Consider the following 19,460-nt stretch of genomic DNA (forward strand, 5'->3'; position numbering starts at 1 on the left):
TGAATAAAATAAAACATTCTTTTCCAGCTCTCTCTTTGTACTCTGTACTGTGTATGAAGCCAAATGTTTTAGTTGATCTGGCACTGGCAGTGTTTGTGGCACTGAGCCAAGGAAGTGAACTGCTTGAACTTCACACTTTTTTTGCGTGTGCAAACATGAAAGGTGTTTACACCACTTGCTTTGTTCTTGCATACTCTAGGAAATGAATAACCAAATATTGATTGGTTGTGGATATGAAAATATGACATGAAAGTGGATATTTTTCCTGTAATGAACTACCAGAGGTTTATTTCTAATAAATCCTTGTTTAATATGTCTATTGAGGAGGTCAGGATGCAGGACAGCATAACAGAGTAGCATTAAAGTAAAAAAAAAAAAATGTTGTGAGACATTGTTGTCACTCTGTGTGAAACTTCACAAAGCAGCTCTTCTGTGCTCTAAAACAGGTGCACATTACACTTTATACACATCAGTTGTCACATATTGTTTGCCATTGTGATGTACTGTCCAAGCGGACATCCTGATTTAGAATGGATCCCTTTTTCTTCCTGTTCTCCTCATACCTTTGAGATCTCCCATCACTGGTTTGTCCTCTCTTCTTGCTTTCTTGTAGAGGGTTAAGCATCCACATTGAAGCCAAACTACGGTTTGTTAATGTGCTTAAAGAACTAGATTGTCTGGCGGAAAACTACTCTTGTGGCTTTTTTTTTTTTTTTTTTTTTTTTTTTAACATTTTTGCTGTAATTTCTCTGCTAAATGTTATTACTGTTTGGTTGCTGCGACATTACTTTCTAACAATTGGTGTGGTTGTCGTGTGAGGCAGGCAGGGTGACCTCTTGCGGATGAAAGGCGGTGGTGTGTCCCGGTGGGCCTCATCACCGCGGCGGACAGGCGGGACAAAGCACTTATTCACAGACCGCCGTCGGTCCCTGTCTACCCGGGACGCAGAAACGACTCCAACATTAGTTTCAGACAGGGCTTTACTTTAATTCAGAAACGCATATTCCGACGGACACTTTAATTTCCTCTACAGCCTCGCACTTCTAGAGGAAGGAGAGTTTTGACAGGAAATAAGGGCGGACATTGGTCAAGTTTTTATCCACCCTTCGGCGACCTCAGGTAAGATAATCGTAAGGTGGATACAGGTCATTTTAATAGCGTACTGTAAAGTTTGGGGGTGTTTTTATTTTTTTTGCCTCTAATTAGTGAACCACTTGTATTATTTTTTCATTAAGTTGTTCATACTTGCCGCTGTTACAGCAAGTGTTTGATTTAACGGTAACTACACGGTGGATTTGAAACTTCGACAGGTGGGCCAACAACTCCCGAGTCCTGCTAGCTAACAACATTACTGGGGTAGTTTTACTGTTTGTTTTTTTTAATATGATAAATAAACCACTTGAAAACTACTTTTACCAGAATCCCTCTGGGACAGAATAGCGCAAATAACCTCACCCGTATTGATATCAGATCTGATGTGCATTTGGCTTGAAAGAAATAAAAGAAATCAAGCGTAAATCAAAAGTTATTGATCATGAACTAAGAGAGCAGAAATCACACAGCATGTAAGCAGTGTGGTGTTGTGTTGTGTTGGTGGTTTCAGAGGTGTGCTTTACCTCAGTGGTGAATGCAGACACAAGTAAAGGGGTCATACATATAAAAAGACTCACATTTGATCCATAACTATAGTTCATATGCGTGTGAAGCTGTGCTGTGGTCATGAAAAAATGCTGCATACCTCACAGCGGCGTTAATTATCTTCTCATCTTTCATATGTACATGCTACTGTAAAGGCCATTCAACTCTTAATAACTAATGCAGGTCCTAAATAAACCCTACCTTTATTAAGGCCGTGTAATGTTCAGCATTTGTTTAAAATTATGAAGATATTATGAATCTGTTACTCACCTGCTTCAGTTTTGTCTACTTTTTCCTCAATCAGCTGGCTAGTCTGTAGCCTTATCTGTCAAATATTTGTTCGTCGTCCATATACCTCTCTTTGTGTCTCAAACAGCCTCACACACAGAGGTCTTTAATAAGACCAGATGATAGAACACTTTTCTACAGCAGTTTTTGTGTTATTTTATTAGATTTAGACAGGTTTACCTAAAGAAACCTGTTTTTATTCCCCACAACTTTTATGGTGCAGGAGCTTTGTCAGTGGGGTGCTTTTGAGCAGGAAGTCTTGGCTGACTCCCGTGTTTGTGCCAGTGGGTCGCAGCCTACATTTGGGCAGGGGTCTAATTGTTTTTGACAGATGTGCGGCATGTGACTGTATAACTGGAATTCCTTTATAAACGGCAGATGATAGAGGCTCTGTGTTGTTGTGGTGCTCAGGCTACGCCTGGTGGGTGTCTGACCTGACCTGTGACTGTGGTCCAAACACTGTGCTCTCTGCCCAGCCTTAAAATGAGCCAGGCAATCCAGTGTTAGACAAACACTAATACTGCTACTGCTGGTACTGTTGTTGTTGTTCCTAGGATACGATTGCTGTAGATACAGTATAAAGGTACACTGTAATCAGGCAATTAGCAGTTAATGCAATAAATGTCCTCCCTCTAAGGAGCAAAGGTTCCTAAGTCATTCCTATGTGTTTGTGGGTCCTAAAGATCAGTGTGCTGCAGACATGAGCAACTTTTATGTCCATGTGCTGACTGTTAAAGTTAAAATTAAAGAGTAGTTTTATTATTTAATTAAAATACAGTATTTCACATGTAGATTTAGATTTTTTTTTCCCCATGTGAATACCTAAGGTGCTCTACGTTTCCCTGGTGTAATAAAGTGGATATTTTAGGGAGGAGCGTTTCAGAGTGAGGTAGAAGTCACAGGTGCGTGGGCTGCCTCCGTTTGAATTTGATTGCTTGTAAAAAGCCTAAGAAAATTTCCTGTCCAGTTATCATTATAAACAAACACTGTAACATGAACTAAGCTATCATCCAGCCAAGAATATAGGACACCTGAGACTGCAGAACATGATATGCTCATCCACCTGTACTCCCCTCTTTCTGTTTTCTGCCTCAGTCCATGTAAGAGTAACACAGAGGAGCCCTTGTTTGATCCTCCCTGGACAGTGTCCCGATTTTCTTTCTTTCGTTTCTTTCCTTTTTTTTCCTTTTTTTTTTTTTTTGGAAACTGTGGTTTCATAGCAACACTGTTCCTGTGGCGAGCAGCCTTGACTTTTGCCCCTCCTGCTCCCGTAACAAAGGCAAGAAGTTATGGAGGGAAGGAGAGAAGCCGAGGAGAGAGTTAAGAGACAGGGCAATTGTAAGGGGGATGAAGGATATGGAGGACTGAGAGAGGGTATAATGGGAAGGTGTCTGAGATGGAGGCTCTGAGGCGAGACCTCTTCTTCTGTTGTGTGCACCCGAGTCCCATAAAAGGGGGTAAGAATTATGACACTGTGGGTAGTGCTAGGGACTGCATCTCACTGTCTAAACTTCTGAATGGCTGGGTGTCTTAGCTATTTCTTTCTGCCAGAGCTCTGTTAGCGTATTCATTTTAAGTGATTTATTCAACTACCAGTCAAAAACTAAAACATCTCGGCGCAGAAACTGAATAAGAAGTAATTTATCAAGCAAAAATGTTAGGCATGTGCTTCTTCCAGCTTTGTAAAAGTATAAACTTGCTGTTTTTCAGGTTTTTTATGTCATTGTGAATTGAATATTTTTAATCACAAAAATAATTTGAAGACGTGACCATGGGATCTTTATCAAATCCTGGGCTTTTTTTCATTATATTAAGATGTCTTATAGGTTAAATAATAATTATTTTAATAATGATTAGTTAGTGTAGTCAATTGTAAGTCTAACATTATATTGTATTATAGTATGTATTGTTTACCATATGGAGAGACCACAACTGGCAATAACATAAGGTAAAGGTGAAAGAAGCATTAAGGTTTTCAGTGTTCTGCAGTAACAGTGCTGCTGTTTATGTGCCTTTCAGTCAAACACGTAGGCCTCCCACTCCCTGTAGAGCTGGAGAAGAATGGGCATTGTTATGTTGTATACTCTGTGGTGTTGCATATCTCAATGTAACATGTGCAGCAGAAAAGAAACTTTTTAGCTGGATGCTGGGATGTGAAATATTCCAATTCTGGACATTGTTGGGGCTAGAGAGAGACGTCCACAGCCTATAAAGAGGCAGAAAGGAAAGTATTGTTGTTTGGCTGCTCTCCCCGTCCTGGTACCGACATCTCCATACTCATTCTGACTTGGCTGGTTCAGAGATCTCAAGACTGTGGTTATTTCTTTCATTTTTTTTCTGTTGACATAAGGGAACAGGTATGCGATATGTTTTATAACACTCAATTTCTTCAGCCCAACAGAAGCAGAAAAATGGACAAACCAAATCTAAATTGTGCCATCATAAAATACAGTCCCTTGTAAATAGTAAAACATTTACACTGTTCTCTCACTTAACCTCATTTGCAAAGAAAGTCACGCCTAATTTTATCGTATCTGTCCATGTAGCATTACTCATATTCATGTTCAGCTGAAATCCAGCCCGGGACAGCTCTTCCTGACTGTGTGCCGTACATTTTTATCTCTCAGTTGTCATCAGACTTTTTTGTGTGTGTGTTGGTGTTTTTCTTTACAGTTCCAGACATCTTTGAGCGATGTTTGACAAACAACAGTACGAGAGTCCACCGGTCTACAGTCCTCCTTTCACCCCTCCACCCAACAATGGCTTTGGCCCTGTGGGGAGTTTCCACGACCCTCAGAGCGATTACAACGCGTACCCACCTCCACCAGGATCTTACTACATCGAGGACAGGCCGCAGCACTTCTACAAATGGCTGTCGCCTCCCGGGATTGTCAAAGCCATGATGGCTACAGTGGTAGTACTTTGTGTGGCGATATTCGCCTGTGTGGCTTCCACTCTCATGTGGGACATCCAGTACGGATATGGCACGGGAATGGGTTACTATGGTTCTGGTATGGGCTACGGCAGCGGCTACATTGGGGGCGGCTATGGCTCAGGCTACGGTAGTTATGGAGGTTATGGAAACATCTACGGATCCGGGTCCTACGTTTCTCCTTACTCAGCCAAAGCTGCTATGATTGCCATGGCAGCCATTAACTTTATAGGAGCACTGGCCTTCTTCATCACCAGCTTCTCTAAATCCAACGTAGTCCGCAGCAGGAAGTTCTTTCTTGCAGTCTTGATATCCAGCGTTTTAATGGCTGTCCTGCAGGTAAATCCTTTGGTGAATAATCTTGTAGTAGATCAGTATTCATAGAAAATTATGTTTTTAGCTATTTATTTGGCTCTTCAGTGTATGTCAGGCCTGTGCTGTCATAGTGTAAAATATGCCAGTGGAAAGTAATCAGTAGGGCAAATAACTCCATAGATTCAAACTAAAGACACGCCTCCTCAGAAGGTATAGTACCAAATGAAAACACCATTGCCGGATAGCTTTAAATCTGTAAATATACTTTTACTGCTAAGAGAAATTTATTTTTCTGATCAAGACACAATAGAAAATAACCTTCATCTAGTGGATCAGACTCAGGCACAAACAGTACGTACTTCTACATCACTGAGGAGAGACTTCTGATACTTTGAAGAAATCTTTCACTTGAACACAAGAAAGCCAGGAAACTTTCACTTTAAATGCAGGTGCTTTACCTTATTTAATATTTGCAAAGGCTAATGTAACATGGCCTGACCTGACCATAAACCTCCTATTCGGGACAAAACCTTTTGTCGTCTCTTATCAGCTGTTTGACAAAAATCCCCAACTCCCTTGCCAAAACAGCTCAGCTTTTTTATCATCATCATCATGCAGCTGAAATAATTTTAGATCAAGACATATACTTAAGTTGTTGTTGCACAGACAGTAAAGCTTAAAGTCAAATCCATTTTCAGTCATAACTGAATACACACACACACATGCACACACACACACACACACACACACACACACACACACACACACACACACACACACACACACTGATTATTGAGCTTCTAAGTTTGAGTGTGTAATATTGGGCTTGTGGCCAGTGCCATCATCCATGGCTGAGGGCTGGCAGTTCTTGTGAGCCCAGCAATGTAATGATATGTTTATAAGCCACATGTACAGATACATAAACACAGTAGCATTGTGCTTAAATATCCTTATGATTATTAGCCATGTGCACCTACTGTCTGAGAGTTTAATTCCTAGATGAACAACATGCATGTCTGGTGAGTGCTCTACTCTTTTAAGGTTAATTCAGGGAAAGAGTGAACTAGAACTACATCAGGATAATAGTGTATTTTTTTTTTTTTGGTGTGGTGCGTAAGGTGCATTAGTATAAGCACATCAGAATTTTCCTGCTGCACCATCTCATATAATCACCAAATATTTGAGGCTTTCCATCTCTCATCTCAGCTAAGAGTCAAAATTGTGAATGCCTTTCTTTGTTATGAATAGCATTTAAATTTGGATGTTTTCAAAAAACCCTAAATACCAGAAGCTAAATTTATAATAAGTTTGACTCAGTTTAACCAGTGCAGTACAGATGTTCATTCAGTACACCAGTTTGTTTATGCTGCTGAATATACATAATACCACTGTAGAGCTAAAAAGAAAAGGTGTCCCAGCAATCCAGTTTTACTACCAACTTTCATGGATTTCGAGATTATAAAGTGAGAGTCTTCAGTTGTAGCAAATTCACACAGTATAGTATGGCCTGACTTTATCTCAGCTCTGGTTTTTATTTTGTCTATTGCAGAATAATGTGGTAACCTGATTTTCTCAAGTTTTTGGTGGTATAATGTTTTTTGTTTATTTACAAACTGACCTTTCACCAAGCATCAGTAAACACGACTGGTTTCATATGATTTTGCTTATAATAATAACTAAGTGTTATTAGATACATACTAGAGTGGCAATGAACATTTGTTAGTCCAGCATGGAAGGTGCCTGTCTCCTCCTTGTACTGCAGCCTTTGGACTCACAAGGTGTTCTGCACACTGTGTGATAAGATTGCTGCTGAGTGTTTCCCACCATGTAATCTGATCCAGCCGCCTCATATTCTGCTAAGAGACGTCTCTTTTAATAATCGGCTTTCAAATGTTACACGTATCTATATCAGTATACTAAATATGTTGGTGCACTAATTCTGTCTTTTCAGGGCATCATAAACATTGTCTACATTGTTGGAGTGAATCCCATGGCCCAGAGCTCCTCCAGTATGATACGCAATCCAATGCTCGTAATGTGCCAGAGTCTTTACCAAACCAGTTACTCACAGATGGGAGGAGTGGGAGGCTTCCCCATGTACAACCAGTACCTGTACCATTACTGCTTTGTGGACCCACAGGAGGTCTGTAGCATTATTAAGTTGCTGGATTTGTTTGGTTTCCAGGAATATTTTGTGTTGTTCTAGTAGCCAGAGTTACATTTTGATTGCAGAATGTTGGTGATGATCCATAAACCTGTTTATTCAGTAATTTTATAATGGTGAAAAGTCTCCAAGAAGTTTTCTGGATTGATTTTTGTTGTGGATTTATTTCTGGTTTTTTTCTACCATTTAAAAAGCTCTAATGACTGTAGCTGTTAAAAGCTGTTAGAACTGTGGTATGTGTGAGATAAAATGTCACAAACATACAACGTATCCTAACTTCTCATATTATCAGTCCTGTGCTACAAATGTGACTCCTAATGATGTTACACATTTGTTTTTGTGTACTTTTTGTACCAAGATAAAGCAACTTTATCTCAAACTTCACTCAAACTCATATTCTTGCTCTTACCAGGGAATTGCCATGGCGTGTGGATTCCTGGTTGTCATCGCTTTGGGTGTTGCTGCTTTCTTCGCACAGAAAACAAGAGGGAAGATCTGGCGCTATGGAAAGCCGAATATTTACTGGGATGAGCCTTTTGTTGGTGGGAAGGCCTCAGAGGGCAGAGATGTAGAAGAATGGGTAAGAGACAGCGGGATGGCCGACACACTTTAATGAGGGTTTAATGGGGGGATTTAAAAAAGAAGAAAATCACATTTCCTTCCTGCATTCCTGCATTTCCTTTGACCCAAACTGGTCTGGAGTTTATGCATGCACAGCTCAGAGTCAAATGATCAGGGTCGTGCAGAGTTTAAATCCGGGCTCAGGATGGAATACAGTAATCACTGACAGATTTGATTAGATGATGAAATGCTCAATGACAGGTTTTTGTTGTTGTTGTTTTGCATTTAATTATTCAGCCAACAACTCTTGCTGACATATACTTTACGTCTCTGTCACACATGCGATGTTAAATGGCAACCTTTTTCCCTATGTAGTAGATGAGCAGGTAGGTTGTCAGTGAGGTATTAATCTTCTTGTGTAGATAGTCATCAGTGATAATGACAGGTAGGTGATTGTGGTGAACTGTAAATAGCCAAGCAGAGACTTGCACATACCTAAGGTTAATCTGTTGATTTACTGTGCTGTTCTTAACGTATAACCTGTCTGAAGAGACAGTTAGCATTGGCTGCCAGTTTACTTCTCTCATATGCTTTCCTTGCTTGTTTTTATGAGTTCACAGTCCAAGAGGAGTTTCATATAGATGTTTAGAAGGATTCAGCAGGGAAACAGTAACACTACACTCAGTGTTTCCTCTGACTGAGTCACTTTGTTCAGGGTCAGGGATGATAGCAATCGGTGATTGTTTGCAAATGGTCCTCAACCTAGTTTCACTCTGAGTAATCATTAACCACCTGAGGAGATAGTAAGCACACAGGTGGTTTCTAGAGAACCTGCCTTTGTGGGTTTTTTTTTTAAAGTCAAGAGCATGCCAGGCATATAGGACCAGTAACTGAAATATGGGCTGATAGCTGAAACCTCTTTATAGGAGATTTAATTATAGTCCATAAACAGCTTTAATAGGATAGCCTGATTTGGTGAGTTAAGGATGCAGAGAAATATGTGCACTTTTTTGTAAGATTTTTTTAAAAATTGTTTTTAGTCTTAAAATTCACTGGAGTTTTCTTTCACAGTACCTCATCACAGTAATGATGCCTCTTTCCTGTTCCCATCCAGTGTTTGCTCAAACATTACCCACCGGAGTGTCAGGAACACAGAAAAGTATACAAACATGGGATACAGTACACGTAGCAGCTGCAAGTGAAATAAAAACAAATATAAAGCAAGAACACAATGATTAAACACCTAAATACTGCTACTTTACCCTCTCCCATCAAACACTTTAACTTAGGAATGCAGAAGTTACGTGAAGTGCGTGAGGTCATTTTTTGTGCCGTATCATAAACTTATAAAGATTTGACTTATCTTACAGCACAGATCTACTAAAGGGTGGGACAAATGTACTCCCACAGCCAACGCTAAGCATGCAGTACAAGTTTTCTGTATTCTTGCCTAATATAGAGCTGTCTGTGTTTGAGAGAGGTTTGCATTCCCGAGAGCATGGTATCGCACACACAGAAGTGTACAGGCAGAGCAGAGTGAATGAGATGAGCCCACAGTGACTAGTACTAGTGTCTAGTAATAGAGCACTACACAGTGAAGTCATAACAGTCATTGTAGGTGCAGTAATTAAGGCTACTTCATTGGAACTTAACATATTTCTCCTGGAAATCAAAACATTAAAATATATTTTTAGTGAAGTAAAGGTTCAGGAAAAGGGGATAGAGTTTGTACATTAGAAGATTTAACGATCAATGGAAGCATTATTTTATTCAAAGCTTACAACATATACTGTATATAGTTCGTTTGTCATACTTGGCTTTTCTGCTTGAAGACTGTTTTCTGTAAAGCACATCAACTAGTGTGTGCCAGTATTGTATAGTCATTGACTGAACTAAGGCCAATGTACATATTTTATCTTTGGCTTTCTCCTGTCCTCATATTCCTCATATTACTAATCATTCACATCCCAGTCTCTCTTTTTTTTTTTTTTTAACTTTGTTGACACACTACCTGCATCTCTGTGCCACAGAATGAGTCATCAGCCTTGTTTAGCTCCTTTAAGCTCCAGGCCAGTGACCGTCTAAGGCTGTGGTTGGTTTGAGATTGGACCCATCTCTCTCGCTGAGCTCAGGGAGGCATGGCTTGTTCTGATGACCTCACACACAAGCTGCATTCAGCTCACCAGAGGGGGTGGGGGGTTGGGTGGTGGGTGGTGGGGTGTATTGCATTGTGTCTGCTGCATGAGGTCATCAGAGTTGGTTTCTGCAGGACTGTCTGTGTGCTAGAAGCACTGAAGAGCTGCACACATGGAGATCAAAAGCATCCTGAGCTGCTTCATAGATGGACTGTGAATGTTTGGAACAGTATTTTAAAATGGTCTTCCTTAGACATTAAACAATGTAGACTAACAATATGATGAAAAAATATTGGTTAACAGCAAAGATTTGGTTACTCTTCCACGTTATCACCTCTTGTCTCAGTGTTTTAATCACTAAGTCACTGCTAGAATAAGTTGCTGTAAAAGCTAGTTGTGCCAGCATCTTTACTGAACTACCCGCACAAAAAAGTGTTTTTAACTTATGCGAGCAGACATTTTACAGCTGACACGCAGTAAATCTCTTTGTTTTTGTCGCTCAGGCTGGACTTTCCTTTTTCTTACCCACCACATCTCCTGGTTTCTTACTTAAAGCCATCAAGAACTATTCCTTCCTTTGTCTACATACAGTTCTACCTCATTTATACTGGTCCTGCATGCCTCAGTGCCTCCTCATCAACAGCCACCATTGCCTGCAAGCCTTTTTTTTTAATGTTCCTGTCAATCTTTGCCTCCTGGCTTTGCTTTACCAGGTCCAGCACTCTCAGACATTCTTGCTGTGCTTACATTCACAGCCCAGCGGCTGCTGTGCTACTCACTGAGAGGACATTGTTGAGATTCTTCCATGAACTACTCTCTTCAAACAGGATTCTCCTGCAGCTGCACAAGGGCCTGCTCTCCCCCCCATCCAAGCACTCCACCCAGTGTGATTATTGTTTTTTAGGGGCAAGGCTGATATTTAGCTCTCCTTCTGTCCTGTGAGGAATTCAGTGACGTACCACCTACAGAGTGGAAAACTGGTCAGTGTTACCACAGGAGAAGCATTGTGTATGGTGACTCATTAGTAAATTCTCACCTCTAACCAGTGTCTGCTAATGTGAGGTCTTCAAGGTAGTAGAGGTAGTAGAACACATGTTTTCAGTTTAGAGACTACTGCTTTGTTTAGAGGTCTTGTAAAAAGCATCTAATCATTGATACATTTTATGGATTAAACACTGACCAACCCCAAGGCCTTCATTGTAAGGAATGCTGTCATGCAGGGATTTTGACCTTGCAGGAAGGACTTGCAAATACAGAATAATGGAGGAAGGAAGAGCAGATTTGTTCCAGATATCCATGAAGACAAGGCAATAAAAAGAAGTGAAAGCAAAGTGGGAATTATTTTTTGTGTATATCATTCACTACTTTAGGTTCTAAGGACATCAGAAACAGCCTTACAGTGTGGACATATCTAATCCAATCCTGTTAACAAGAAATAATCAAAGGTGTTTTATTAAAGATTTGGTTTATTTATGGTTAGATTTATTTTGATCTATAATTAACCTCCTGTATCCCTGCTTTGGTTTTGTTCTCCTGACCTTTTCATGCACTGCGAACCAAGCCTCTCAGTTGGATTGCAAAGTGCAATTTTATGCCTGACTGCTCACTCAGACTTTTAAGTACTAATTACCATGCTTTTGTCTTTGTCTCTTACTTGTGTCCTTTATAAGCCATCATTGAAGCTAATGCTTTCAACTATGACTTCCCGCATTTAAGATATTGCACTGTTTTGAAACTTTTACTAAAATGGTGATTGTGATGGATGACGCATGACACAAAAAAATTCCATGAAGATCATTTTAGTACACCAGTTATGTGTAAGAAAAGAAAACGGTGATATTTCTTCTTCAGGATATAAAAAAACAAGCCTGTGTGCCGCTGTGATCTTCGTGAGTGCTGCAGTTGTTTGTTTGTATTTCCTGATCCTGTTCCTTGTGCTTTTTCCTGCCTGCTGAAGGTGAACAATGTGGAGGAAAACCGCAGTGTTCAGGATGCGCCAACCCTGCTGGTGTCAGAGAAGGGAGGCGGGCTGCTTAACGCCTCAGCTAACAGTGTCATCTCCTACTCGCCACCAAAGGTGGAGAGCAGCTCCTATAATGGGGACGCCTACGACAACAATGAGTAAGTGGCGCCCTGTTTTCTTTGAATACTTAAATCTTTATTTTCAGCAACATGAGCTTGCAAACATTTGTGTGGCATGTATAGTATATATTCTATATCCTCTTTTCTAGTTATTCTTTTCACACAGTCACAGATCAGTTTATTCACATTTTCTTCAGATTGCCTTTTAATGCATTCTTAAATTCACCGTGAATCCAAAATGGTGAAATCAGCAGTCGTGGTTATAAATAATAAGACTGCACAAACATCCTCAAAATCACATTTGATGGTTAAACTCTGTGTATATTCCTCTGAGCTCAAGAGTCTTCATTGGAAAAAAAAATTAGTGTTTTAAGGAAAGAGAAAAGAAATCCATCATTGGCACATTACAAGAGATAACTGGCTCAATGATACAGAATTAAACTGTTTTTTTTTGTTTATTTTTTTCCCTGTTTTTTGTTTGTCATTATGATTTGTCAGCTTTGAATGTTATCCCAGTTAGAGACCTGTGGAGAATGTCCTCTGGAAGAAAGCAAAGCCCACTTCAGAGCACATGGCTCACCCAAGCAATATGTAATCACTAGTTTGCTTTAAAACCCATGAAAACATATTGCCCTGCACAAACGAGATCTCTGGGTACATGTGTGACCTTTGAGTCCTCTTTGGATTAACCTTCCCCTGTTTTTTTTTTTTTTTTTTAATATATCTCACGTTGCTTGAATTCTCTGAGGAGTACGGCAGAATATTTGTGAACTGATGTTGCTTTTCATCAAAGCTACAAAGGATTTCTGAAGCACCTTGTTTTTGCTTGTTTTACTGTCTGTAGGACTTCAGTGTTTGGATAAAAGCTGTGCCACAAACACTTTCTCTTACTTTGAAAAACTAATCCATCTTATGTCTATATGCTGAATGACATTATTTCAGACTGTGTTATAAACAGCACAAGCATTTATGCACACACTGACTGTACACTACACTTGCAGTCAGTTCAAAGTACAGAAGATTTTCCTCACATGGCAAACAGAACTGGTCTTTTCATAAGCAGAAAAATGCCAGCCTGCAGACCTGCATTGTGCACAGTTGTTCAGCCTTTTTTTTGGTAAGAACTTGTAATATCTGTCCCATTGGATTTGGATTCCACCACAAATCCCTACAAACCTACAAAATTGAATGTGTTTCTCTTTCTCATTATTAAAGAGCTGTAGCTGCTTCCTGGTCACTGAGAGCCTCCATATGGCACAGAGTCAGATTGTAGGGTATGAACAGCAATAATCATAAATGGGTTAGTAAATGTCTACCTTCAGCCTGGGGCATTTCAGGAAATAGGGTTCTTATATTATTTTGATTAAAAAGCTTAATAGCTTTACTTAATATATTTAAATGTTTCTAAACATATACAGTACTACTCTTTTCTACACTATGAAAACCAAAAAAGCCAATAGCCTCACTGCTAATATCTTTGAACTGTATATTGAAACAAGGGTCTATAGCGTCTCATATACAAAAATACCATTAGTGAGGGATATTGGTAAAAGGAAACTGGTATGCCAGCACATCTGGAGCCCAAATGATCTTTTTTTTGCGGTAACTCATATAGTTTGATGAAAAAAGCTACTTTTAAAATTCCTTTTCCACATAAAATTTCTTTTCCACATAATTCCAGTCTAGATACATAACATATGAAAGTAGTATTGATCATTAAATCAGAGATTAACACTGAAAACCATGCTGATGTTATTGATTGATTGTGTCTATGTAGTGTGCTCACATTTGGCAGAGCTGGCAACATCAACCAGATTTTGATTGTAAATGCTGCTGATCTTTTTAGCGCAGTGGAATGATGTTTGTCATTACCTTTTCCCAAACTGATGAAAAACACAAATGCAAAAATCTCTTTTGTGAAAAGCAAAAAGCTTGAATTTCTAAGCTTCTAAACTTATAATCACTGCCCCCTCGGGGGTAAGCCTGCGAAAGAAGAAGCCGTGTTTCTCATGTCTTTGTTCTGCAGGTACTCTGAGCGAACAACCAGCCGACCATCAGAAGTCTTCTCCCATGGCGGGGGGACCAGCTCCAGCCCTTCAGAAGAGACGGGCGGAGGCCGCAAACCCTCTGCCCACCGGGGCAAAAGACGCAGACGTAACCCAGAACTGGACGAGTCGCAGTATGAAACGGAGTACACCACAGGAGGAGAGACAGGCAATGAACTGGATGCAGAAGAATGGGATAGGTGAGAAATAATCTTCTACTTTATCTGTGAGCTGCTCACACACAGTCTGGATTAGAGAAGAAAAATGTCATTAGGCAAAAACTCAGAATGGGGATTGCAGTCAAATGCTGTCGTCCCCTCAGGACCTGACCTATATTCTGACATGAATTAATACCTAAGCTCAGAAGATCAAACACAATAACTTAATTTATAGGAAAATGCAGCTAGAACATCTCTTGATTTGAAACATGTAAGTTTATAATGGTAAAGTTATAAATACTTAAAAAAAAATAGACAGGGAAAGGCCACAGTCTGTATATCCCCTCATTCTATCCAGGAGAGCAGTTAATCCTCTAAAGCATGCCACCTCACATGAGCTGTACTCAGGCATAATTAGAGAACTGGGACAAAGGTACAAAAAGGTACAGTAGAGAGACAGGATTTTTATGTTGCATTTCTTCACACATTCAGAAATATCCTAGAGGGAAACATTTAAAGTTGAACTCAACACTTAGAATTGACTTGCACTAAGTTGACATTGAGGCTTGTCTAGTGACTGGTAGATGTATGTCTATGATGCTGATGTTGGTCTTTCTTTCCTTTGCTATCTCGCCATCATTTATCCCTTTGCACCTCCTGCCTCCGCTCATTCTTTTCCTCCAGGATGTACCCAGAGATAACATCGGATGCTCAGCGACATGATTATAAGAGAGAGTTTGACGCCGACCTTCGGGAGTACAAGCGGCTGTGTGCTGAGATGGACGACATTAACGATCAGTTGAACAAGCTCAGCCGGCAGCTGGACACACTGGACGACACCTCTGCCAGATACCAGGTGAGATGAACAAACCTAGAAACATCAAGGAAAATTAAATTAAAAATCTGTGATATAAGGGAGAAGGTCAGCTCCTCCCAGTGAAACTCAACTCAAATAATAATATATTCTTGGGTTGGGTGACGATAATAAAACGGAACAAAAAAATATATTCTATATTTATTCTATATTTAATATTTTTTTGTGTGTGTTTGCTCTTATTTTGTCCACTGTAGCACTTAACAAACTGTGATAAAAAAGTCTTCCTTGAACCATGGTCCTTGAATATGTGCACACTTCCCAGCAAACGCTAAGATTCTGCCAGAATATTTCATGAGCTTCTTTGTTATAACTAACAAAATGAAGATTTCAGCATTTTAGATTTTCATCACACAAATAGTTACAGTTTTGCCACACTTATATTCAGCTCCTAGAGTCACATGGAGGAGCTACACAGCATTTTCTTCAAATTTTAGACAAAAAGTATATTGTTTGATTTTAGAAAGTCTGATTCAGTCCGATTCAGTCATAAATCAGATGGTCCCCTCCATGTAATAAAGATGCCAATATTTCTAAGAACTGCTGATATAAGAGCCTTAGCATTCCATTAACTGTCAGTATTTATATGGTTTATTTCTTAGTTCCAAACTCACATATCCAACCTATCTGACTTTGTAGAGGGTGCCATCTTTGACTGAGTAAGTGAATGTTTCGGGATGTTGTTGGATTATCTTACTCTTTCTTTCTCTATCTATGCTGCGTGACATGGCCTTTAATGAGAGTGAAGAGTGACTCAGACACACTAAGTTCTCTAAGACAGACTCAACTGTTTTTTTAAAAAAAAAAAAAAAAAAAGCTTTCCTGCACACAGAAGCAGGAAATGTAAGCTCTAATGTTTCCATTAGTGTTTCCAACAGCTTTGTAATGAGCAAGTGGGTTTTAGAAAAGGAAGAAATTAGATGTCATGACCTTAAACACAAAGAACTCGCCCCAGTCAAGGTAAATGGCAACATTTTTACAAACAACAGAGGAGTTTAGCTATCTGGGAAGCATTGTTACAAGTGAGGGAGGAGCAGGTAAAGATATCAAGAACTGACTCAGTAAAGCTAAATATGCTCAACAATGTCTGGAAGTCTCAGCAGTGCTGTAGCTCTGATACTGAAATTGTAGCTGCATCCTTTCCTCCCTGCTATACACCTCAGTATGCTGGAGAATGACAGAAGAGGACCATAGCAAACTATCGGTCTTCCACACAAAGAACTTAGGAAGAATCCTGAGAATCAGAATAAGATCTCCACTGAACAACTACTGAGGAAATGTGAATGGGAGAGCATGGGAACTATACTTGTGAGAGGGAGATGGAAGTGGATAGGGCATGTCCTCAGAAGGGATAAGGATGACAATCCAAAAATAGTGCTGCATTGGACATCAGAGGGAAAGAGAAAATGGGGTAGACCAAAGAACAGTGAGAACTGAAAACATGGGGACACACATGGGGTACCATCAACAGAATATCCCAAAGCAGGCAGGAGTGGAGGGCCTTAGTTGGTGCCCTACATGCCAGTTTGCATAGCAGGCATTAAGATGTTTCCTTTGTATGTGATGATCATACCAAACCTTTTTTTCCCCCCAGACTGTAGCAGACGAATATAATCAGCTGAAGGATCTGAAGCAGGTGAGGAGACATTTCAGAGTCATTTTTCTTATGAACTCACCTATAAAAAATTAGTTACACAATTATTAAGGACACACTTTGCAGTGAGTCTTACCCCAGACCACAGCCTGTTTAGAGTTTTTATCAGCTGGCTTCTCTGTGCTGTCTCTGCAGACGTCAGACTACCAGGCTAAGAAGAGAGAGTGTCGCCGGCTGAGACACAAACTATTCCACATCAAACGCATGGTGAAGGATTATGACAAGAACCACTGAAGAACACACTCATCCCCAACTCTTCCCACAATACATGGGCCAAGATACACTCCAAATGACTCTGTGACCTGCTGAGACCAAAGTTTAAGGATACACACAAGCATATACACACGCGTAGTCCATACTCCCACACATGCAGGGAACATAATGCAAGTTCATAGTAAGGATCTACTGTAAACTTGTGTTTTTTAGTCTCTAATTTCATAAATAATCACTCGTTTTGGGAAAGAATGAAAGGGGGACCCTCAGTTATTGCTAAGTGGGACGTTTCATTTCACCTCAGTGTTTGCAGGGTGCAGCTACTTCTGAGGATCTGAGGGTGTGGCTGGAGAAAGTCACCTGATAATTAGTCACCTGAGATAACGCTTTGCTTGGTTTCTGTGTTTGCTCTCCAGATTGGTGGCTTTTCTTTGATTTTTTTCTTCACAGATAAGTGTTGGATCAGTATTGTAGGGAGAACATACTTGTAGGCGAAACAGGTTGTGAGCAAACATGCAGTCTCTTTAACCCTTTGCGTGGCATTATCTCTGTCATGAATGAATGTTAGCTGAGCTTTTCCTTCTTCTGCTTCAGTGTTTGTAACTACTTTAAATGTCGATAAAGTTAGCAGCTTTCTGGTGGGACCACGTGTGTTTTTTCCATTGTACTGGCTTTTTGTCTACACTAAGATTTTAATATTTTTTACAGACACAGTTAGACCAAAAAGAGGACAAACTGGCCAATGGGATATATGTGGCGTTGTTGTATTGTGCATTCTTTTAATGAATTGTGTTCATCGTATATACGCAGAACAAATTTACGGTTAGTCTCTAACTTCGGATTCTTTAGCATTTGTACATACTGTAGGATATTTCAGTGTGTTTAAGCTATGCGTATTAGTCAAACTGTCTTTATATTTTTATCACACACACTCCTCAACAAACCTGTCACACTGTTTCTGTCAATAAGCTGAACTCATTTTCTCATTTGATTCTTTGCCAATGAAATGTGCTCTCATTTTGTTAATCCACTTCATGTGCAAAGAGTTACGATCTACAGTACACGTTAAAATTGTGTAGACACGCTTTTGATTTGTCTTGCATTTGTATTTTTATGAAGAACATTGTTGTCATTTTAAAAACCATTTGCGAGCCATTTATTTTTGTAAGAAATTTTCTTTGATGCTATTATAAAAGGACCTTTTTTTTTCTTGTAATTGTATACCTCCATAAATGATGTTGTCTAAAAAAGCATTGAACTTAGTGAGTAATAAACATTTCTAATTCTCTGAATGTTTTTTTTTTTTTATCTCTTTCCTCTTGACTTGGCAGCAGCTGCTGCTCAGTGCATCTGCAGTGAGCGCCCAGCAGGGAGAGCAGGAGGCCTGTGCAGCAGTCAGTGAACCTAATGCGAGATAACACTGCCCTCTGTTGGTATGTTTTTGGAAGCATTGCATTTGGCGGTGGCACAAGTTCTGTATTTCATACACTTGCTGCCTCAGTTTATTAAAATACTTATTCCATAAGCATTTTAATACATTTCAAAGACTTACTGGCAGATAGATTTATTATACCAAGAGTCAGAGTGTTGACTCCTCTTCATAATTTATCCACTTCTCTGTGGAATCCTGGATATCACCTTCTGGCCATATCCTGATTGGTGAGGAGCCATTCTTCCCTTATCAGTGCTCCACTGATCTTTCAATGATCCATGAGTTTCCTGGCCATGGATCCAAAATGTTAATTTGATCTTCTGGCCACTTAGTTACTACTTTTACCTTGTGACATGGCACTCCCATCATGCTGGAAAATGCATAGACTGCCACCACTGCCACTTATATGATACATATACTAAAAAAACAGCTGACACTGTTTTTATAGCATTGAACTGTGATATTTGCTAACCCAATGAAGTCTTATGAGGTAACCAAGAGAACCTTTTTTTGCCACATAAGTTGATGAAAATCTGTACATACTCAGTGCTGTGTCCAGGCTACAGCTAGGAGTCGCGTTCAACAGTTCATTCATCATTTTAAGTTCTCATAAATAGTTGTACTGTGTTATCACCTTGCAGTCTTATGCCTCCAACAGTCAGTCATGTCACACCCATGTCTGCCCAGACTTCACTTTGGATCTTTTCACTTTGTTTTCACCCTACTAGACAATCGTGTGACAGGCAGTCCTAATTAATGTACAAATAAGTTCATCCTTGAGACCAAATGAGTATTTGAGCCAGACAGAATGAAATATCCTCCACGAGTTCCTAAGAATGAGATGGACGTAAGGTCAGAGTGACCTTTGACTGCTAAAATCTTATCAGTTCATCCTTGAGTTCGAGTTAATGCTCGTGCCAAATTTGGAGAAACTCTGATATCATTTAAGAAACATCGTCACAACCTGAA

The 19,460-nt window shown here is 39.8% G+C and overlaps 1 protein-coding gene across 4 annotated transcripts; it reads left to right on the forward strand.

Annotated features, from left to right (window-relative positions):
* The first annotated feature begins 879 nt into the window (after positions 1 to 879).
* On the forward strand, positions 880 to 18,319 carry LOC115779398 (occludin). Of its 4 annotated transcripts, none has more exons than XM_030728037.1 (9): positions 880 to 1,119; positions 4,600 to 5,197; positions 7,125 to 7,316; positions 7,750 to 7,917; positions 11,991 to 12,154; positions 14,142 to 14,360; positions 15,003 to 15,174; positions 16,787 to 16,828; positions 16,982 to 18,319. In XM_030728037.1, exons 2-9 carry the CDS (start codon positions 4,619 to 4,621, stop codon positions 17,078 to 17,080), a joined length of 1,635 nt encoding a protein of 544 aa, XP_030583897.1. In that variant the 5' UTR covers positions 880 to 1,119; positions 4,600 to 4,618; the 3' UTR covers positions 17,081 to 18,319. The 4 variants fall into 4 exon arrangements, with proteins under 4 accessions (XP_030583897.1, XP_030583900.1, XP_030583899.1 ...); XM_030728039.1 differs by lacking the exon at positions 880 to 1,119 and adding an exon at positions 3,235 to 3,383; XM_030728038.1 differs by lacking the exon at positions 880 to 1,119 and adding an exon at positions 4,111 to 4,283.
* The last annotated feature ends 1,141 nt before the right edge of the window (positions 18,320 to 19,460 follow it).

This window comes from Archocentrus centrarchus, chromosome 4 (genome assembly GCF_007364275.1).
Source record: "Archocentrus centrarchus isolate MPI-CPG fArcCen1 chromosome 4, fArcCen1, whole genome shotgun sequence".
In the NCBI taxonomy this organism is placed as follows: Eukaryota; Metazoa; Chordata; class Actinopteri; order Cichliformes; family Cichlidae; genus Archocentrus; species Archocentrus centrarchus.

Excerpts from the sequence above, each read along its gene's own strand:
- LOC115779398 (XM_030728037.1), top strand. The coding sequence starts at position 4,619 with ATGTTTGACAAACAACAGTACGAGAGTCCACCGGTCTACAGTCCTCCT. Across the intron at positions 5,198-7,124 it reads TTTTAATGGCTGTCCTGCAG|GGCATCATAAACATTGTCTA; the intron begins GTAAATCCTTTG and ends CTGTCTTTTCAG. Across the intron at positions 14,361-15,002 it reads GATGCAGAAGAATGGGATAG|GATGTACCCAGAGATAACAT; the intron begins GTGAGAAATAAT and ends CTTTTCCTCCAG.